Genomic DNA, 22,174 nt, shown 5'->3' with positions numbered 1-22,174 from the left:
TTGTTCTTGTGTCCACATTGGTACTGAGCTTAAATAATTCCTCTCCCTCTCTGGTATTTGTCCTTCTAATATATTTATAGAGAGCAATCATATCTCCCCTCAGCCTTCTTTTGCTTAGGCTAAACAAGCCAAGCTCCTTGAGTTGCCTTTCATAAGACAGGATTTCCATTCCTCGGATCATCCTAGTAGCCCTTCTCTGTACCTGTTCCAGTTTGAATTCATCCTTCTAAAACATGGGAGACCAGAACTGCACACAGTATTTGAGGTGAGGTCTCACCAGTGCCTTGTATAACGGTACTAAGACCTCCTTATCTCTACTGGAAATACCTCGCCTGATGCATCCCAAGACCGCATTAGTTTTTTTCACGGCCACATCACATTTGGTGGCTCATAGTCATCCTGTGGTCAACCAATACTCCAAGGTCCTTCTCCTGCTCTGTTACTTCTAATTGATGTGTCCCCAGCTTATAACTAAAATTCTTGTTATTAATCCCTAAATGCATGACCTTACACTTCTCACTATTAAATTTCATCCTATTACTATTACTCCAGTTTACAAGGTCATCCAGATCCTCCTGTATGGTATCCTGGTCCTTCTCTAAATTGGCAATACCTCCCAGCTTTGTATCATCTGCAAACTTTATTAGCACACTCCCACTTTTTATGCCAAGGTCAGTAATAAAAAGATTAAATAAAATTGGTCCCAAAACCGATCCCTGAGGAACTCCACTGGTAACCTCCTTCCAGCCTGACAGTTCGCCGCTGTAGTCTCCCCTTTAATCAATTCCTTATCCACCTTTCAATTTTCATATCGATCCCCATCTTTTCCAATTTAACTAATAATTCCCCAGGTGGCACCGTATCAAACGCCTTACTGAAATCTAGGTATATTAGATCCACTATGTTTCCTTTGTCTAAAAAAATCTGTTACTTTCTCAAAGAAGGAGATCAGGTTGGTTTGGCACGATCTGCCTTTTGTAAAACCATGAGGTATTTTCTCCCATTTACCATTGACCTCAATGTCCTTAACGACTTTCTCCTTCAAAATTTTTTCCAAGACCTTGTATGCTACAGATGTCAAACTAACAGGCCTGTAATTATCCGGATCACTTTTTTTCCCTTTCTTAAAAATAGGAACTATGTTAGCAATTTTCCAGTCATACGGTACAACCCCTGAGTTTACAGGTTCATTAAAAATTGTTGCTAATGGGCGTGCAATTTCGTGTGCCAATTCCTTTAATATTCGTGGATGAAGATTATCTGGGCCCCCCGATTTAGTCTCATTAAGCTGTTTGAGTTTCTTTGTTTTCTTCTTATTTATATGGCTATAGAACCTTTTACTATTGGTTTTAATTTGCAAGGTCCAACTCTACTTGACTTTTAGCCTCTCTCACTTTATCACTACATGTTCTGACCTCAATAAGGTAGCTTTCCTTGCTGATCCCTCCCATCTTCCACTCCCTGTGTGCTTTCTGCTTTTTCTTAATCACCTCTCTGAGATGCTTGCTCATCCAGCTTGGTCTACAACTCCTGCCTATGAATTTTTTCCCCTTTCTAGCGATGCAGGCTTCTAAAAGCTTCTGCAGCTTTGACTTGAAGTAATCCCAGGCCTCCTCTGCCTTTAGATCCATAAGTTCTTCAGTCCAATCCACTTCTAACTAATTTCCTTAATTTTTGAAAGTCAGCCCTTTTGAAATCAAAAACCCTAGTCGCAGATTTATTTTTGTTTATCCTTCTGTTCAGTTTGAACTGAATTAGCTCATGATCACTTGAATCAAGGTTGTCCCCTACAACCATTTCTTCTATGAGGTCCTCATTACTCACCAAAACCAAATCTAAAATGACATCCCCTCTTGTCAGTTCAGCAACTACTTGGTGAAGGAATCCATCAGCTATCACATCTAGGAAAATCTGAGCCCTATTATTATTACTAGCACTTGTCCTCCAGTCTATATCTGGGAAGTTAGTCTCCCGTGATCACGCAGTTTCCATTAGTATTTACCTCATTAAAAATATTAAAGAGGGCTCTATCCATATCAGACCCCGGCGGTCTATAGCACACCCCAAGCACTATCACAGGGGAGGCTCTAGTAGTTTTCTTCCCACAATGTGATTTTTGCCCAGACAGACTCTGTCTTATCCATTCCATCGCTTCTTATTTCTTTACATTCTACCTCCTCATTGATATACAGTGCTACTCCACCACCTTTGCCTTTATTTCTGTCTTTCCTAAACAGCACTTACCCTTCAATACCTGTAGTCCAGTCATGACGACTATTCCACCATGTTTCTGTTATCCCTGTAACACCAGGTTTCACTTCCTGCACCAGTAGCTCTAGTTCCTCCATTTTGTTACCTAGGCTTCTCACACTGGTGTACAAACATCTTAATTTTTGCTGTTTGGCCTCGCTCACTTTCTTTACCCGATTAGGCCTGGACATTCTACAGTCAGTATGACCTATTAGACTGGTATGTACACTGCCCTTCCTCCTTATGTCCATTCTCCTACCCATGGCTCCTACCCATGGCCTACCCATCCTTTCTTACTTTGTTTTCTTTCCTCTCAGTGCTAAAGTCTGGCATGGGGATTACCTGGACATTTCCCCCAAATTCCTAGTTTAAAGCTTTCTTAATCAGTTGTGCCAGCCTCTATCCTAGAAGTCTATTTCCTTGCCTTCTCAGATGAAGTCCATCCCGAGAGAACAGTCCTCTGTCCATGAATGCCTCTCAGTGGCCATACATCCCAAAGCCCTCCTTATAGCACCACTACCTGAGCCATCTGTTGATAGTCATAATCTTGTCACACCTTTGTTGCCCTTCTCTCGGAACAGGCAGAATCCCACTGAAGATCACTTGAGCCTTGATTTCCTTAAGTGTCTTCCCCAGCCTGGCATAGTCTCCCTTGATAGGTTCCAATGAAAATCTACCAGTATCGTTTATTCCCACATGAAGGATGATCAGTGGATTCTTTCCTGCTCCCTTTAGATCCTCTTCAACCTCAGCTCCACATCCTATATCTTAGCACCTGGAAGACAGCACACCCTTCTATCCTCTGGATCAGCTCTGGTTACAGGCCTGTCCCTCCTTCTCAGTAAGGAGTCCCCCATCACGTAGACTTGCCTTTTCCTGGTGACGATGCGATTCTCTGGTCTATCCCCTGTTCCCTCTGGCTGCAAGTTCTTTCCGTTCCTATTCTCTCTTGTTGTCCTCTTCAACCCATCCTGTATCCTCCTGGGGTTCATATTTGGTGTAGTGTCCATTGACTCTTCCCTGTTTCCTATAGGACTAGCCACTCTTCTCTTCTTCCTTGCCCTTCCACCTTCAGTGACCACCTGCTGAGCCCCTCCTTCATTTTCCAACTCTGCAAACCTGTTCTTGAGCTCTATTTCTCCTTCACTAGCCCGTCTTTTTCTCTGCTTGGTTCTCTTAGTCACATGCTTCCACTGTCCATTTTCTTCACCCAGCAGTCTCCCCTCAGAGTTCTTCAGTCCTGCTTCCTTCTGCAAGTCTGAGCTTTTCCCTTCAGCCGCCTCATGTGTTTGCTTCATAATCCGCTCGAACCCCCTTCTAAACTCAACCAGACTTTCCATCTCCAGTCCTCGGATCTTTTCTTCCATCAGCTCTATCAGACGGCACGTCATGCAAACGAAACTCTTTCCAGGTCCCCCCCCTCCAGGATCATGTACATACTGCAGCTTCCACATCCAGTCATCTTCATTGTGTCTTCTGCTACATGGGTCACTCCCACTGCTGCCTCTGTATCCGTCATAGCCTTCCCACCTAAATCCTGTTAATCTGGGAAACCCAAACCACACCAAAACACCAGCACCCACAGCAAAAACAAACCCCAAACAAGCGCCGCAATACAAACTCCCGTTTCAAACTCCCTGTTTACAGCTCCGTTTGCTGGCTCCTGTGCCGCTGCAGCTGTCTGCATGTCTCATGTTAGCCTCTTTTTTTTAAACTGTTCTCATCTTAAAAGGTACCATTCCTAGATGCAGTCATATCAGCTAGGAGAGAGAGGACAATTGGTTGCCCATTCGTTCCACTCTTTCAGTCTCAGCATTTGGGGCTAAAAGGGAGACTTCTTAGCAAAGGATCTGTGCAGAGCTCTCATCTGGGGTTTGCTTCAAGTGTTATCAAAACTATACTGATACTTGGGCTTCTGCAGATTCAGCTTTTGGGTATTAGACCAGGGCCTCATGTAAACTTGCCACAGAATTTGCATGAGACATAATCAACAGATTCTAAGTTACTATTTAAAAAAAAAAGTACATTTCTAGGTTTTATAACTTCAACCTATATCATTGGGGCATCAGCTCCGAAATTTCATGAGAACCTGAATGCCAAAATTAACTACTTCACTGCTAGTAATCTAAGCAGAAATATCCAGTTTATCCATCATTTACTAGATGTAGTTATGACTATTGGATTGAAGAACAGGTGACTTTTAACAGTTGCTGAGGTTGGAGTCTGAAGGGTGAAATCATGGCTCCATTAAAGACAATGGCAAAACTTCCTTTGACTCCACTGGGACAGGCTTTTAAACCAACTTCAGGACCCCAGTTCATTGCCTCTAATCCCACCAATATAGGGCGGGAAGAAATGCATCGCCTCCCTGTTCCCTCACCCCTTAAACACCTACCTGAGGCCAAAGTCCCAAACTATCTCCCATACTTTCCCTAGTCCCAAAAGTTCCCTACCTAGCTGCCATAATCTCCAGTTTCCTCCTGACAACTTTTACAATGCAGTTATATGTTGTCAATATAAAAGTCTCCAGAAGGTTATACATTAGATCCAGTTCATTTTAAGCTGTACTAAAGTTTTAATGTCAATACAGAACAGTGTATTGATTGCATTCATTTTTGTATTAAAATATCTTCCCTATCATTTTTTAATTACTTGAAACTGCCACAGAATTTCCAGTGACATAAACTAGGGATTTTGCTGCAGAATTTAGGTTGCTTGCTACACAGTTAAATAGCCTTTGTTTCTTGTCTCTGGAGTCATGGAAACTTAATAGATTTGTCTGCTCGTCACGCCACATATTTTTTCTTTTTTATTGGGACAAATGCTGTTTTGTCTACTTTCAGGGAATCTGAGTATTGGCTTCTGCAGTTAACTCAGTCGTCTTCACCTTCATTTTCCTGTTTGTTCATAATCTGGAAAAGAAAAACATGCTTTCCTGCTTTTTCAGGTCTCAAACTATTTCTCAACTTGGAATGAATTAGTCCAAAGGAAGAGAATATTCTTTCTACACAAGCAGAAGAAACTACTGCTGTTAAAAGTGAGATGATCACTTCGCCTCTGAATCCAAGTGCTTAAGTGACTTCCACCAGTTCACTGGTGTGACTTTCTTTAAAACATCATCAGCAAACATATATTTCTTGAATGGCTCACCCTTAGCTCTGCAGTTTATTATAGTTGGCATTATGGAGTGGTGATTGCTGGAGGTCCATGTCATAGCCAACTCCTCTTCTTCAGCAGTTAAAGTTTGACACTGGTACCAAGTATTGAGAATATTTGCAAGAAAATGAGCTGTAGATAGTGTTTGTCCCATTTGTTTTATTAATGCTTGTAATTTAACTGTGTTGTTGCATATTTCTCTTTTTAAGATCTCACTAAGTTCCTTCCAAATTTCAACAGCGTCAGCAATAAAACAGCTATTTCCCAGCATTTTGTTCAAGGCTACAGAAATAGGCTTCAGGGTACTCAGCATGTCTTCAACATTTCTCTTAAGCCCAGTGTTGAGAACTTTGGCTGTGACAGTGCCATCTATTTTTTTATGATTTTGTTCACAAACTGTCATCCAATTAAGCCAGTTCTTGATACAGTGCTTAAAACAGTCCATTACTGGGTTCTATTGCACGTCTTGTGGAAGAGTTAGCTTGGTTCCTCCCACCTTTTTCAGAGCAGCTGTTGCAAAGTGGTTGTTACAGAAGTATTTTGCAATTTCAACAACATTAGCCTTTATTTCTGGAACACTGAAGTCTTTGGCTAGGAGGTGCATCAAATGAGCACTTCAACCGTATGTTAGCTTGGGACTCTCCAGTTTCTTCTAAATAATTTCTTCTCATCTTGGATACATTTGCAGCATTGTCTGTGACTAAGCTGCATGCTAGACATTTGAATTTTTTTTCAGTATGTTATAGTTCTTACTTATAGCTACTTCTTGTAAGTATTCTGCTGTGTGTGCATTTCGGATATATCAGTTGTTTCTGTAAGGAAGACACTCCCTTCTTCTGTTGTCACATAAGCACATACAACAGGATTATTTTACATTGCTCCACCCATCAAGACTCAGACTTAACAATTTCACCCTCTAGACCTCTTGCACACTGCTCAATTTCTCTTTCATACACTTTATCCAGCAATTTACCTGCAACATCTGCTCTGTTGGGGGGGACTGTATCCTGGTTTTAATGACTGAACCATGTTAATGAAATGTGGGTTCTCAATCATATGGAAAAGAGAGTTTGTTGCATAAGCAAACTGGGCAATTTTTTCATCAATTACCTTTTTTTGTAATCTGCTGGTTCTTATCACAAATTTATCTGTGGTTGTTTCTGGATGATGGAGTTTTTTTTTTTTTTCTTTTTGCTACAGGTGATATACTGTGGCTATGGTGACATACATGATGTGACTGAAACACTATCATTGGCAGATAACTGAAACTATAGAAAATGATGGTGATCTTGAAGGTGGATAGTCTTCAGAATCCTGTATGTTGAGGATGGATTCTCCTAAACAAAATATGTCAGTGCAGTTATTTAATTATTATTATCATACTGCTCATTTAGTATTACTCATTGCATTCACTGATACTCAGTACTACGTTAAAGGTGAAATTGTAAAAGGAAGATCTGCCTATTTCAGCTATTTATTTTTTTATCACAACTGCATCTAAAACGATAGTACCATAGAGTAACAGCTATATTTTTTGCTTAAATATGAGAATTCAAGTATAGTCCAGAAGGAAGACAGGCAGTCCTTAAGAAAGAAGTATGAAATAAAAAAAGTTTACCAACCTGAAGACCTTGCATGTTCAGACATGTTCCTTTCATGGTCTTCAACGCAGCTTTCTCCTGAGAAGGAACACTTCTCCTGATGTTTCATTCGGGCAAGTAGCCCTTGCATTTCTTTGTTGCACTGTTTGCATTTTGCATGCATGCCTGTCTTACCCATAGGTAGAGGAACTTCATTAAAATATTCCCAAACTGGGTCTCTCTTACTGCCTGCTGCCATTATAGGTTTTCCCTTCTAGTGGAAGAATGGTATGGTAGATCTCAAATCAATGAAGGCTACACTCAGAAAGACCTCAAGACTTCTGGAATATGAACAGTTTCACTTTTGTTTCTGTTGCCTGTCCCTCCCTTCTCACATTTATTTCCAGACTTCTTTTCCTTGTCCAGATCTATTCCGCCCCGAACAATCTTCTATTCATTGAACTTTCTGAAACTTTGCACTTTCAGAGAGAGGTAAGGATTGACTCTGTGTACACAAATTTGCAGAGGGACAATAGGGTTGAGGTCTGTTATTTCTCACCTCTGTATATTATTTATTTTAAAACATTTTTGCTGTTAACAAGTATGTTATCTCTGGAGACACACCTCCACATTTTTGAGAACTGCAAAACTAAGCATCTCTGATGGTATCTTCTAGACTGATCACTGAGTCCCATTGGGTAGATAGATTATTTAGATTAATCTTTCTATACAGAAGCCCCTTGAACCCCAGAAGATTGGGTTCCTAATCCATGAACTATTGCAGGGGTCCCCAAAGCGGTGCCCGCGGACATAGTTGTGCCTGCCGGGGTAGTTGTGTGCGCCCGCAGGACACCGCACCACCGAAACGCCGCTGCCAAGTGCGGACACCGTAGAACCGCCCACCGAAATGCCGTCGAAAAGCGTTGCCATTTTTCAGCGGCATTTCAGCAGGAGCGCTTCTTGTTGCTTCCGCATTTCGGCGGCAGAGGGTCTGGCACCCACCACAGTCTTCTGGGAGTAGGAATATGCTATTCCCACAGAAAGGTTGGGGACCAGTGAACTATTGGAACTCATTTAGAAAAGTTTTCTTAAACATTACATGAATATATTGTCTCATAGTATAGAATTAGAATTTATAATCCCTATTCCATAATGAGATATCTTTGAGTTTTAATTAAAATACATTGTAGCTATCTTTAGATAGGTTTTTTTCCCCTCAAAAAGCATTTTATCAAAAAATCCTATTTAAATTAAAAAAATTTTAAAAAATTAAAAATTGATTTTTATCCACCCTGTAGTACGGACACCTGCCCTTCAGTTAGATACGTTTTAGTTTTACTTGTACTTAACATTGTAAAAGATGGGAGTCTGGAAGGAGGAGAGAATTGGACAGGAATGAGAGAGGATTTTAGAGCTGTGGAAGTGCCTATTTGTAAGCACTTGAATTGTTAACATTAAGGCTAAGAAAATAGTTCTGAAAAGTCAAGAAATTCCATGGTAAATTGGATCATGTTGTATATTTACACGGGGTATGTCGTACGCCCCAGTTTACTGCTGAATTTCCTGACTTCTTTATGCTTGACTTCTCACGGTTAAATATGATTTTGCATCACAAATGTTGTTGTACTTTGTGTGCATTTTATTTAGATTTAAGGTATTAATTGGAGACTTATGTTTTGAGTAACCACTGTGTCTGTAACCAATATTGATTGGTGTCCCAGAATTGTGGCTAGACCAGCAGAGCAGGATGGGATATTGTAGAATGGAGAGATGTTTAATTATGTATTTTGTTTGTTTTTATATACCCCCAATGTACTAGTTCAAGACCATGATATGTTCTCTGTAATGTGTAGCAATAATATTCTTGAAGAGTGTGACTAATGATCATTTGGAAACTGCTACTTTTTAAGTATCATGATAGCTGGCATGCATGGTGAAACTTACTGTTAAGATTGTATGTGTTCTAATTGAGAAGGCCTTTGTTATAGTCCCTTTGGTTTTGTAGTCTTTGTTGGGCTGGGGGGATCCCAAATATCATCTTGAAGTGTTACCTTCAGATGAGATGGATAATGTGGGTGCGAGGGGTGGCTGGAGGTGGGAGGAGAGACAGAATCAATGAGGAGTTGAGCTGGTGAACTGGAACTGGCTGGGCAAGGAGACAGGCTGGGATAATGAGCTGAATGAATAGACTGGGACCGGTCAAGTGAGGAAAATGGGACTGGGATGAAGAACTAGGGGTGAGGAAGATGCATGACTATGCAAGTTGGAGGGGACGAGGCAGGAGGGGTCAAAGTTGAGGGAAATTCACAGATGAGTCTGTCGGGGTGGGCAAACTTCTTGGCCCAAGAGCTACATTTGGGTATGGAAATTGTATGGCGGGCCATGAATACTCATGAAATTGGGGGTTGGGGTGTGGGCTGTGGAGTGGGGCCAGAAATGAGGAGTTCAGGGTGCGGGAGGGGGCTCTGGGCTGGGGCTGGGGGTTTGGGATGTGTGGGGGAGTGAGGGCTCCAGGCTGGGGGTGTGGGCTCTGGAGTGGGGATGGGGATGAGGGGTTGGGGTGCAGGAGGGTTCTCTGGGCTGGGACCAAGGGGTTTGGAGGGCGGGAGGGGGATCTGGGTTGGGGCATGGCGGGGGGAGGCAGGCTCCTGGTGGCGCTTATCTCAAGCGGTTCCCGGAAGCTGCGGTATGTCCCCCCTCCGGCTCCTACGTGGCAACGTGGCCAGGCAGCTCATACACTGCCCCGTCCGCAGGCATTGTACCTGCAGCTCCTATTGACCACAGTTCCCGGCCAATGGGAGCTGCGTGGGCTGCACTTGGGGCGGGGGCAGCGTGCAGAGCCCCCTTGCTGCCCTTAAGCATAGGAGCCAGACGGGGGACATGCTGTTGCTTCCAGGAGCTGCGCGGAGTCACGGCACACACAGAGGGGGGCAAGCCCCGCACCCCACTCCACGGCTGGAGCAATGAAGGGGGGCCAAACCCTGGACTCCACGCCCTGGTGGGAGCTCGAGGCCAGATTAAAATGTCTGAAGGACCGGATGTGGCCCCTGGGCCTAAGTTTGTCCACCTCTGGTCTATGCCCACTACAATACACTCTCCTTGAGAGCCTGGAATGGAATCCATGATCCCTGAGTCTCACTATTCCTCTGCAGTTGTCAGCAAATAGCAGGTTTCACAGATAGTAAAGTGTCTCATTCCCTTCTAGTGCTGGTCCCCATAGAAGAGGACAGTCTAGTGCTGCTATTAGGTACTCCATTAGTTCAAGTGGCAGAAGTCTCTACAATGGACCTATATGTTCTACCCATGCTGATGTCTCCCATGCAGGTGTCAGTGTAAAGTCTGCACTCCAATGTTAGGAAATGCCAGAATTAAGATTACTTGCACAATCTTAATTCACCCTCCCTTGTGCATATAATAATATGTGATGATATAATTGAAGACTCATTTTTTCCCACAAGAGCCCTGCCTCGTTCAATGCACAAGATAGACACACTCTGGAGTGAACGTGTTCTTTAGTGAAAGTGACTGTAGGACCCCTTCTTCATTTGTTTCAGAAGTTGGAAGGTGGTGTGTAGTTAATGAGGTAGGGAACTGCAGGTAGAGAAAGGATGGTCTCATGGTTAAGCCAATTGAATGCTACCCTGAAGAATTGGATTCTATCCCTGCCTCAGAATTCTTGTATGATGCTGGGCAAGTCACCTAAACCAAACTTTGCACAGGCGGTCATTAATTGTGTGTACCTCATTTTCTGGATGCCTGACATTAGGCCCTGGGGTCTAATGTGCGGAGCATTCAGTAGCTGCAGTTGTAGCTAATCTGAGTAGTGCTGTGAACATATAAAATGCTATATAATCCTAAGCATTCAGAAAATCTGTTTCTAGGTGTCTTAACTTGGACACCTAAAATTAATGGATACTTTTGATCTTAATCTTTCCGTGTCTCAATTCCCTATCTGCAAAATAGGAATAATACCTCTTCATTTCACAGGGGTGTCTAAATTAATTCATGAATGTTTATGAAACAACCAGATACCATAGTGACAAGCACCATAGAAAGCCTATGAGGGAACTAAAAATTCTGCGTTCAGAACAGAGTTCAAACAATGGATGTGAACAAGGGGGGGGAACACATTGAAGAATATGGAGAAAACAACACATTGAATAGTTGCTCATTAAGTGAGCACAATCCCTCCTGTGCACTTACTGAGGCAGGGGGGTTGTGGAAAAAATAGTATATGATCATGTAATTAAAGACTATACATGTGCAAGGGGGCTGAATTAAGGTTCCACAGGCAGCCATAATTCTGGCATTGCCTAACTTTTCAGTGCTTGATTTTGCAACCTTAATATTTGTATGTAGTTTAACATACTATTACACAAATAAATGTGCATTTATATTCTGCATGGCTTATTGCACTAAGTATTGTATTTAGTGTTAGACATTTTAGAATAGATAAATACTTTGACACTTTTTTTTCTTGTGGTTGAGAATCTGCTGCTCTTTCCAATAACTGAAATGTCACATTGCATGTGTTAGAGAATGTCTAAACCACTTTCAAACCTTGCATATTGCACATATTAAATCTTTGTGGTCTCATTCTTAAGATGAGGGAAATGTTTTTTTACTTTCCCTTATTAGTATAATACGAAGCAAAGTCTAGGCTCTCTTAATGTACAGCCTCAAGTCTATCTGCTATGTTCTGTAAACAAAAATATAATCTGGCAAAGGTCAGGTTTGAGTTGTGATCTATTACCTACATTAAAATAAGATTGCAAATTCAAACATTTAAAAGGTAGGAAATGCCAGAAGTAAAATTTCCTATTCAAACTTAATTTGGCGCCCTTGTGTACATGTATTATGATGATCTCTAACTACATGATCACAAACAGTTTTTTTACCACGTGACCCTTGCCTTAATCAGTGCACAGGATGGGTGGTGGTTAGTTAGAGGAAACTATCCAGTGTTCTTCTTAGGCTTAAGGTTTGGCCTCATGCTCTATTTATTGAAAAGCATCCAAGTGCTATGCTGGATACAGAATTATTAATTTCTAATGCCTAATTATTAATTAGCTTTCTATGGTATTAATGATAATAGTAGGAAGGTCTTATGAAAGTATCTTCACAACTCCTCTAAGATAAGAATCATAGAATATCAGGGTTGGAAGGGACCTCAGGAGGTCATCTAGTCCAACCCTCTGCTCAAAGCAGGACCAATCCCCAACTAAATCATCCCAACCAGGGCTTTGTCAAGCCTGACCTTAAAAACCTCTAAGGAAGGAGATTCCACCACCTCCCTAGGTAACCCATTCCAGTGCTTCACCACCCTCCTAGTGAAAAAGCTTTTCCTAATATCCAACCTAAACCTCTCCCACTGCAACTTGAGACCATTACTCCTCGTTCTGTCATCTGGTACTACTGAGAACAGTCGAAATCCATCCTCTTTGAAACCCCCTTTCTGGTAGTTGAAAGCAGCTATCAAATCCCCCCTCATTCTTCTCTTCTGCAGACTAAATAATCCCAGTTCCCTCAGCCTCTCCTCATAAGTCATGTGCTCCAGCCCCCTAATCATTTTTGTTACCCTTCGCTGGACTCTCTCCAATTTTTCCATATCCTTGTATTGTGGGGCCCAAAACTGGACACAGTACTCCAGATGAAGCCTCACCAATGCTGAATAGAGGGGAATGATCACGTCCCTTGGTCTGCTGGCAATGCTCCTACTTATACAGCTCAAAATGCCGTTAGCCTTCATGGCAACAAGGGCACACTGTTGACTCATATCCAGCTTCTCGTTCACTGTAACCCCTAGGTCCTTTTCTGCATAACTGTTGCCTAGCCACTTGGTCCCTAATCTGTAGCGGTGCATGGGATTCTTCTGTCCTAAGTGCAGCACTCTGCACTTGTCCTTGTTGAACCTTATCAGATTTCTTTTGGCCCAATCCTCCAATTTGTCTAGGTCCCTCTGTATCCTGTTCCTACCTTCCAGCATATCTACCACTCCTCCCAGTTTAGTGTCATCTGCAAACTTCTGAGGGTGTGATCCACACCATCCTCCAGATCGTTAATGAAGATATTGAACAAACCTGGCACCAGGACTGACCCTTAGAGCACTCTGCTTGATACCAGCTTCCAACTAGACATGGAACCATTGATCACTACCCATTGAGCCTGATGGTTTAGCCAGCTTTCTATCCACCTATAGTCCATTCATCCAGCCCATACTACTTTAACTCGCTGGCAAGAATACTGTGGGAGACCGTATCAAAAGCTTTGCTAAAGTCCAGAAATAAATGAGTTCTCCTCATTTTACAGATAAGGAACCTAGGCTATAATTTGAAGTGTTCACTAATTATGGTTGCTTCCATGTTTGGATACCTAACTTGAGAACTAAGGATCCATTTTTAGAGTATTCTGCATTTTTAATAACTGTATATGTTCAAAGCAATGTACAGACACTAACCAACTGCTGCCAACACCCCTGTGAAATAGATGGGTAAATATTATACCCATTTTTAAACACAAGGAGACTAAAACAGATAATGACTCGTGCAAAGCCACAGAGTGAGTCAATGGTATAACCAGAATTGAAGCCCAGGACTTCCCAACTCCACATCTTGCTCCTAGAGGTGCTTAGCAGCTGCAGTTCCCATTGACTTTACTTGTAGTTGAGTGCTCAGCAACTCTGAAAACAAGGTCTCATGTCTCAAGTTGGGTACCCAGAAAATGAGGAATACAATGTGAAAATCTTCATTTAAGTGACTTACCCACCATCACATATGCAGTCTATAGCAGATATATGAATGGAACCCAGTTCTCCTGGGTGGCATTCAGTTGCCTTTGAAGGCAGTCCTTTCTCTTTCTGCAGTCCCCTAACTCCTCCTCACTCTCTCAACACCTTGTAGTTCTACAGTGGATGAATCAGATGTCCTACAGACAGCTGCATTCACTACACAAGCCTGATTCACTTGCTGAACGCTTTCCAGGCCTTCTAGGTATCTAGCATGGACACCTACCTCTTGAGCTAAAGCGACACGTGGTATCGGTAGTATGCTGTCATCTTATATGAACCAGCTACTAGAGGGTGATGGTACACATAGTTTGTCAGAGCTTACATGACTACTTGCCAGATTGCAGAAATACGTTGGAAATGAGAAATCCTGGGTTGTACTCTTAACTCGGGGGGAGAGGGGGAATATAGGCTTGTGATGATAAGACAGCACAGCCAGCTACATAGTTTGCATATTCTGAAAAGCAGTGTGACTAAGTGGAAATGCTATGAGACACGCATTCTGGTCCTAGTTCTGCCTTTAATACCTTTAATAATAAAATGTGTGAAAAGCAAGGCTCCCTTAATTTAGGATTTATCACCCCATTCAGGGAGCATGTCCAATGCTTTTGCTGTGATGTAGGGATCCCTATAGGCTGGACTATGTTGGAGATTAAACTTTGGAGATTTTAGGAGTAAGTAAACCTCTAACAAGCTCCACTGAGTATGTGCAAATAGCATTTTTCAAAGACTTATAACTCTGCTGAAGCTGGGTAGATTTTCATGCTTAATGTAAACAAACTGAAGGAGAGGCACTCTTTAACAGTTTTTGAGTTGTAGTAATGATAGATGTTACTTCTCAACCAACAGAGGCTATAAACACTTCAAATAGATGTGATTCCCCCCCCCCCCCCAAGTTGGTGTCCCTCTTTAAAGGTAAGGGAGGAGACATCAAAAAGCATATAATTTTTTGATCACTTGGGGCCAATATGCTTTTGGACAGGTCAGTGCCTTTCTTTCTTTGCTTATGTTCTGGCTATCTGTTTCAGGTGAACAGCGATACTTCTAAGAGAAACTCTTTACATCCTCTATCTTGTAATCGTTTAAGTGTCTAAGCATGGACAGAGCCTGAAAATCCATTTCCCTGGGCAAGTAGGAAGTTTTCCTAAACAGGTGTCATCAGCTTATGCAAAATTTAAGTTTTGTGGTTTGTTTTTTTTTCCTTTAAAAAAGGTAACCTCTCAAACATGAACTCTGTGGAAAACAATGCAGTGTAACCTTTCTGTAGGCTTGTCTATGTGAGGAAAGTTGCACTATTTAAATTAAGGTGTGATTTTTATGGATTTATTTTTTTTAACCCATTTATGCCTGGTCTAAGCAGGCCTTGCACTGTTTTAACTAATAGTCTGGTGTTTGGGGTTTTTTTTGTTTGTTTTTGGTTTTGTTTGTTTTAAATGCTGATGTAGTTAAACCAGTGCAACTTTGTGTGGACACTTAAATCAATTTTAAATCTGTCTTCTACTGATAACTTGTTAGCATATTTACAGGGGCAAGTTAAGTCAATTTAAACTTGTTAATATTGGGTTTTGTACAAACAGTTGTACTGAATTATTTTAAAACTCTGTTAAATTGGTGTAACTTCTGGGTGTAAACAAGACCTAGTCTGCTTAGGACTCCAGTGTTGCTGCTGCTCAAAGCTGTTAAAAGCTATAGCAGACTAACAACAAAAGTCTTGTCAGTTTTTTCACTGCTACTGTTCAGAACCCTGTAGACAGTAGTAGCATTGAAAAGAATTGTGTTAGTTTCACTGCTTTTAGGAATTACGAGCTCAGAGCTAGAAACTGAAGCCATTCACTTAACTGGGGACCCAAAAATGGAGACCAGAAGATAGAATAGTGAGGACACAAACCCCTTGCAGCAGCCAAGAGGCTGAAAGGAGTAGAATAGTGGGGATTCGACAACCATCACAGGAGCTGACATCTATGATTAGAGAAAGAAACAGTAAATGCTCCTCTTCACGTCCCACAGGCAGCCTTTGAAGGTGGGTCCCGTAACAGCATCATCCCCTTACCCAGCAGCTGGAGGAATAAGAGATAGTGTATCCCCAGGGCCATTACCCCAGCCAGTGTGGGATGGGGCTTCATCTTTCATATTTGCCTTTAGTTATTAGGCTTAATTCTTCTTGGGATTCAGGAGCTTGATATTTCCAAACCCTCTGTGTGAGTGGGATGATTGGCAGCAGAGTTTGTGTGTGGTGTCCGGTTAATGAAATCCTGTAAGGAGAGCGAGAGAGAGACCGCCCCTTGAGTGGAGGCAGTGGAAGAAGAGACAGAATATATACTGGAGGTGGGAGAATGTAATATAGGAAAAGAGAGAGAAGAAAGAGAAACTCTGAGGCATTCAGCGCAATCTTGGACAAAAAGGATTAACTGCCTTTTCTTGTAAGAAGAACAGCAAATCAATCTGACAGACTCTGCCCTATTTGTGTAGGCAACAAGCAGAGTCTTATCTCTAATGACTTCTGAAGTAACTTCCAGTAAATGCATTGTCTTCTGAATACTTCAAGAATATTGATGGCTGTTCTCGTACATCACACAAAGCTATTCCGTCAAGGTACTGATTGTTCTGTTTGATTTCTTTTTTTAGTGCCTCTGCCAACAAAGGTTGAAATAGAATCCTTGAACTTCCATACTGTATTGCACTGGGATTACATGAGAATGCCTACAACCCCTCGCTTTACTGTGGAAATCAAACCTTATGAGTAAGTGTCTGTCTTGCATTATATCTTAACCTTATTTTCTTTAAAAGGTATTCATGTAGTGATTCCTTTGATTTTGCCATATCTCCAGGAAAGTTTTATTTCTACACAGTGAAATCATGCAGTCCCTATGAAATTCAGTATGAGTGTAAATGAAGACGGAATTTGTCTCCATTCTAACACCTGTATTGTGTAATACATTGACTGTAAAAATTACATTAATTACTCTTTAATCTATTTTACAGGCTAGGGAAATATAAGCCAGTCAGCACCTGCATGAACACAACAAAACATTATTGTGACCTCTCTAATGAAATAGAAGAACTGAGTCAATCTTACTGGGCAAAAGTTACAGCTTTCATTGAGTTAAAAGAGTCTGCGTATGCTGAGACCAAAGAATTTGTTCTGCGACGGGATGGTAAGTTTAAATGTAAACATAAACTTTACATCTAGAAAAGTGATTTGAGATCACTTCAGATGAATTAATAGTACTTCTATTAAATTTAAAGATTAATATAAATATATTTCTGGTGCAATATTGTACGTTTGGTTAAGAATATCATAGCAGTAACTTGGGGTTTAGGATGAAAAACGAGCATAACAGTTGCTTAGGAGCACTCTTTATAGGCAGTTACTTGTATGGTCCCCTCACTAATGTCTGAGCACCTTTCCAAATATTTTTTAAAAAGAGAAGTGGTGCTGGTGATGCACTCAGCGGCATGCTTTCCTTATTTTGCTACTGTCCCAATGCCCCAATATGGGGTAGGGAGACCACTGTTGTGCTTGGAAAGTACTGCCTTCTTACACATCCCAGACGTTGCTGTATTACAATGCTGGGTGAAATGATCCCTATTCAATGTGGCTTCAGTTATCCATCTTCTGATCAACCAAAACTGTTACCTTGAAGCGGAAGTCCCCTGTCGTATGACTGCAGAGCATAATGTCCTGTGTGGAAAGTTATGCATTGCAGTCCTTATGCATATAACAACCTCTTTTTGGATTATCCAGATACATTTAATGTACTTTTTGTAGTTGGATAACTAAGACTGTACTGCATATATATTTTATAATTGAAAACTGTTTTGGGCGTGTTCAGAATCAATAGCATTTCATTTAGATTTACACCAAAAAAAAAAAAAAAAAGGGTGCCACATGCAAGGCCCTTCGCTTATATAAATTTTAAACTTTTGTATAAACCTTTCCCTAAATCCTTTAAGTGCCCAATCCTTGCCTTAAACTTAGGTGTCTTGAGTTCTTAAAGCTGTTGCCGATTAGGGTAGTCTCATCACATCCATTTCCAATGCCTAATCTTACATAAATCGATGCTACCTTTTTATGAGCAACTTTCTAGCCTGTTGTCCTGATAATTCCTGAGATTGTTTTTCATATTTAATAATCTTTGTTTTAATGTCGTGGTCTTAGATTCTGCATGTACTTGAGTGAAATCTCATCAGTCAATAGTACCTTATTTTGTGCTTTAGTCTCATGTATACATGACTTGTTTTGCTTTTCTAATTGCTGTCAAAGAGCTGAATTTTAAGTCCTTATATGTGGGGAAAGTTACACTGGTTTAATTAAAATCAGGGATGGGCAACTGGCAGCCCTGGGCCACATCTGGCCCTCTGATTCATTTTTATTTGGCCTGCTAACCAGGGGCGTAACCATGGGAAGGCCAGGGTCAGCTGTGTTAGTACCCAGGCCCACCTAAATCTGAGCCTGAGGAGGCAGCTCTTCCAGTGTCCAGAGTGAGGAAAGGGGCAAGAGGCTCTGCCAGCATGGAGCAAGAGCATGGCCAAAGGGGCGAGGCTCTTTCCACTGCCTGGAGGAGGTTGTTCCCTGGCACCTAGTGGAGGCAGCAGGTTTCCAGTTTTAGTAGTCTTTCTGCCTTCCTGGAGATCATGGAGCTGTATGTGGGTAGGCAGATGTATTTCACATAGCCCAGCATGGCAGTATCAGTGGAGGATTTGCTGCTCTGGCACACGTTCTCAGAGCAGCAGCCAGGCGAGCTGCCCCAGGACAGCAAGGACTGCTTCTTCCTCGACCACAACAGCTTTATCTTCTGCTATATCCTGAAGCCTCTTTGACAGGTCATTTTAATTTTTTTTAAAAGAGTTTGTGGATTTTGTGGCCCCTGGCTACATTCAAATTACCCATCCCAGTCATTTTTGTACCAGTGAAAACTCTTATGTGAAGAATTTTTGTTTATTTGGTTTGGTTTAAAAGTGGCTTGTTACAGTTTAGCTTACATCTGTTCCTAGTTAATGTAGCTACACTGTGGGGTGTGGGGGCCGAGCCACCCTTTAACCAAAATAACGATGTGTAAGCACTTGTAAACAAGCATCGCATCTGTCCAGTTGCCATATCCTTTTTCTTGTTCAGTGCCTTAACCTTTGCCCATTTAGACCATTTGACACTTTTTTTAAAACCTCATCCATATGTTTACATTTTTCTATGTTAAGTTTTAAAAGTCATCTGGGAGACATTTCTGCCCAGTGTCCTCACTGGTACTGCCCATTCATGATAGATTTGTGCCCATCCAAAAGCATATATTCCCTTAACAAGGACTCAACTCCTCAGCATCCCTCCCATCGAGGTGTGTAATCACTCTCAATATTCTGGCATGTCTTTGGAAACAATTTTTTCCTCTTGAAAATGAATGATAAATGCCATATCTGTTAGCCCTACATTTGTCTTTGAATTCTGTATCAAATCCTTCAACCTAATAGTGAACCTTTGTTTCAGGAAAAATAGGACCACCTACTCTAAATCTCTCAATTGAGAGAGACCAAATCAGGGTTGAGATTCGCCACCCATATCGGAAACTTCCATCTGCTGTTAGAAAATATAAGGACTTCACGTACAAGGTGTTTTTTTGGTCCAGTGGAGAACTGGTATGTTTTAAATTGAAAGTTTCAGATTGTATTTTGGCCTTTTTTACAAAGATACATAGTTTTAGAAAAGGCATATATTAATAAATAATAGGTTTTTATTACCTTAAATTACACACACAGCCAAGAGAAATTTCTTTAAACAATTTTAAAACTACTAATGATGCAAAAGTGAATCCCTGAAACGTTGAATGTGGAACCTTAACCATAGCCCTGTCCTTTGAGTATCCACTGCAGTAATCTTTAATCATGTGGTCACATGCCATTATTTCTGTTGGACCCCTGCTTTATTAAGTGTGCCTTTTGGACACCTAATCCATTTAGGTTTTTCTTTCATGTCCCTCATTGTGATGATTGAGAACCTTATATTGAATGGAGGGAGCTGTTCAGTATTTGCTTTTATCTTCATAGATAAATGTGTTTGTCCACTAACTCGTTCACTTATCCTGTCCAAATAATCAGTCACCACTGTGGATTCAGAGTACCTCCATTAACTTGTATGAATTTACTGCATGATAATGACACACCGAATTTGACTCCGTATAAGGCAAGACTCAAATTTTCTTCAGTGCGTTGAGCTACCTCATTCACTGAACACCACCCAGTCTGCTCTGCACGCTGAATGAAGCAGCGGCCCTCAGGGGAAATGTTTTAGTATGATCCAAAAATTGGTGCCAATGCAAAATTGAGAGATTGGGGGGTTTTAAGTAATCTAAAAATTACTGTACTCTGTGTACACATCTACATCCTTGATTTTGAAATCAATGCAGATTTTCACCAGACAGTTTAAAGGCACATATCCAGTCTAGGGACCACCTCTGTGGAAGATTTAAAATTTATATCCCTATCAACTAAGCCACTAAAGCAATACAAAAAAGCTTGCAACACTTTTTTTTAACAGTAAATGAGAGCTTTGCTCTCAAAAAATGTTAAGCCATTTATGCTCAAACTTCCATTTAAAAAAAGAAAAAAACTGTCTTTAGGTGGAAACCAGTTCAGTCTGACGGGAAAGTTTCTCAGTTATAAGCAACTGAAAGAGCCTCAGAATGGAAATGTTTGAACATCAATGGGATTTAAGAGCCTAAGTCATTTAGATGCTCTTGAAAATTTTACCCATGGGCACAATGGTCTAATATGAGTTCTTAATAATGCTAGAAGTTAGAGCTGTTGCCTTGCAAATAGCTGTTAGTTGAGATGTACAGCTTTTGCAGTGCACAAAGATGCAGGAGCCACAGGTCTGATACTCAGCACTTTAAAAGTTATCACACTCTAAGGTGACAATACTGTCTTTACATATTGAGTCAATATTGTAAGTTCAAAGTGATTAAGGGTCTGACTCTAACTTTACTTTTCTTTCAGCCCCAAGAGCTTGAAGCAGAGGAATGTAAGAAGCATACATGTAGCATATACATTCCAGTGTTTTCTACCGGTTCCACCTACTGTGTTTCAGCTCGAGGACGTTCATCGATGGTTTCAGATCGAGGATTTTCCAAATCAAATGAAAGTTGCATTCATGTTCCTTCAAAACAGCCACTAGGTAAAATAATTTATAAAAATCTGATCCATATTTCTGAAGACTTGTAACTGGTATTGTATTAACGTTGTCCAGCAGTTGTATGGCTGTCATTTTCTACTTGATTTGTACCATAATTTGTTTCAGTTGCAGCCAGACAGTTGTGTAATTTATTGAATAAAAAATGGACCATTAAATTAGTTTTTGGAAGACAGACTTTGGAATTGCACAAGTGACATTCAGTTGGAAATTTATAACCAGTTAAAATGTGTAGGCTTTCCTGGGTTTAAGGTAACCATAAGCTTGTGATACAAATATAAAGCAAGTGTCTCCCCTCTCCCCCCCAACTTAAAAATGAGTGAGGATGGCTAATCTTCCTTACTATGTGTTTTCTCAACACTGGGTTTTGAATTCTCCTGCCTTTGGCATTCTCTCATTCATAACTCCTGGGACAGCCCCATCCTCCTCCTTACAGCAAACTTGGGCACACAGGAGAGCTGAGCCCAATTCTGTGTAAGAGACCAACTCCACTATTACCCCTATGTCTGTAATCAGTAGTTCTACAATTCTTGTGTTTTGGAGCACTTTGTTTTTTAAAAATGTCAAGTTATTTATCCACATTGAATCTCTCTAAAGAGCAGAAAAAGCTACAATTTGCTCATGCATTCCTTGTCCTTTTCATAATTAAAGAAAACATCAATAAAAAGAAACCCTAAAGCTGTTTTTTAAAGAATTCTCTTGGACCAAATCATACATTTAATTCCAAAATATACACTCAATTGTGAAAACCCTAATTTGTGGATTTAGTTGCGCTAAAGGTCGTGTGCCATTTCTATTTTATGATTTTTGTGAAAGAGCAACGTCCTGTTTTCCAAACCTCTCACTATATTTTGCTTTAACTTTCTAGACTTAAAAAGTATTATTATTGGTGTTACCGTTGTCTTTGGCGTTGGACTGATTTTTGCAGTGTATTGTCTTTGCAAGCAACTAAAGAAGAGAAAAATTGAACTACCCAAGTCTTTGGTAAGTTTACAGTACTGTTCAGTAGCACATTTGGTGTCAGTCTGTTATTGTGTAGCACATTTTAATATCTAACAAGCTTAGTCTTATAGCTGATATTTGTATTGAAATAACTAGTGGGCAACATGTAGGAGAAAACAAACATCAGTAAACAAAACTGCATACTGTATAGCCACAATATTAACTAACTAAATAGCCTTTATTTGTCACACTATCTGTATGGGTTCTTAAATTAAATTCTTTGCA

At 40.9% G+C, this 22,174-nt stretch overlaps 1 protein-coding gene across 2 annotated transcripts in view; it reads left to right on the top strand.

The window, feature by feature from the left end:
- The window catches only part of IFNGR1 (interferon gamma receptor 1), a 34,905-nt gene that overhangs the window by 8,174 nt on the left and 4,557 nt on the right, over positions 1-22,174 (top strand). For both annotated transcript variants that reach the window (XM_073337433.2, XM_073337432.2), the window contains exons 2-6: positions 16,396-16,510; positions 16,753-16,925; positions 19,250-19,398; positions 20,755-20,932; positions 21,816-21,931. In XM_073337433.2, coding sequence (XP_073193534.1) covers positions 16,461-16,510; positions 16,753-16,925; positions 19,250-19,398; positions 20,755-20,932; positions 21,816-21,931 — 666 coding nt within the window. In that variant the 5' untranslated portion in view covers positions 16,396-16,460. The remainder of the gene's footprint in view (positions 1-16,395; positions 16,511-16,752; positions 16,926-19,249; positions 19,399-20,754; positions 20,933-21,815; positions 21,932-22,174) is intronic.

This window comes from Lepidochelys kempii, chromosome 3 (genome assembly GCF_965140285.1).
Source record: "Lepidochelys kempii isolate rLepKem1 chromosome 3, rLepKem1.hap1, whole genome shotgun sequence".
Lineage (NCBI taxonomy): Eukaryota > Metazoa > Chordata > Testudines > Cheloniidae > Lepidochelys > Lepidochelys kempii.
This window is presented reverse-complemented; position numbering and strand designations above follow the sequence as displayed.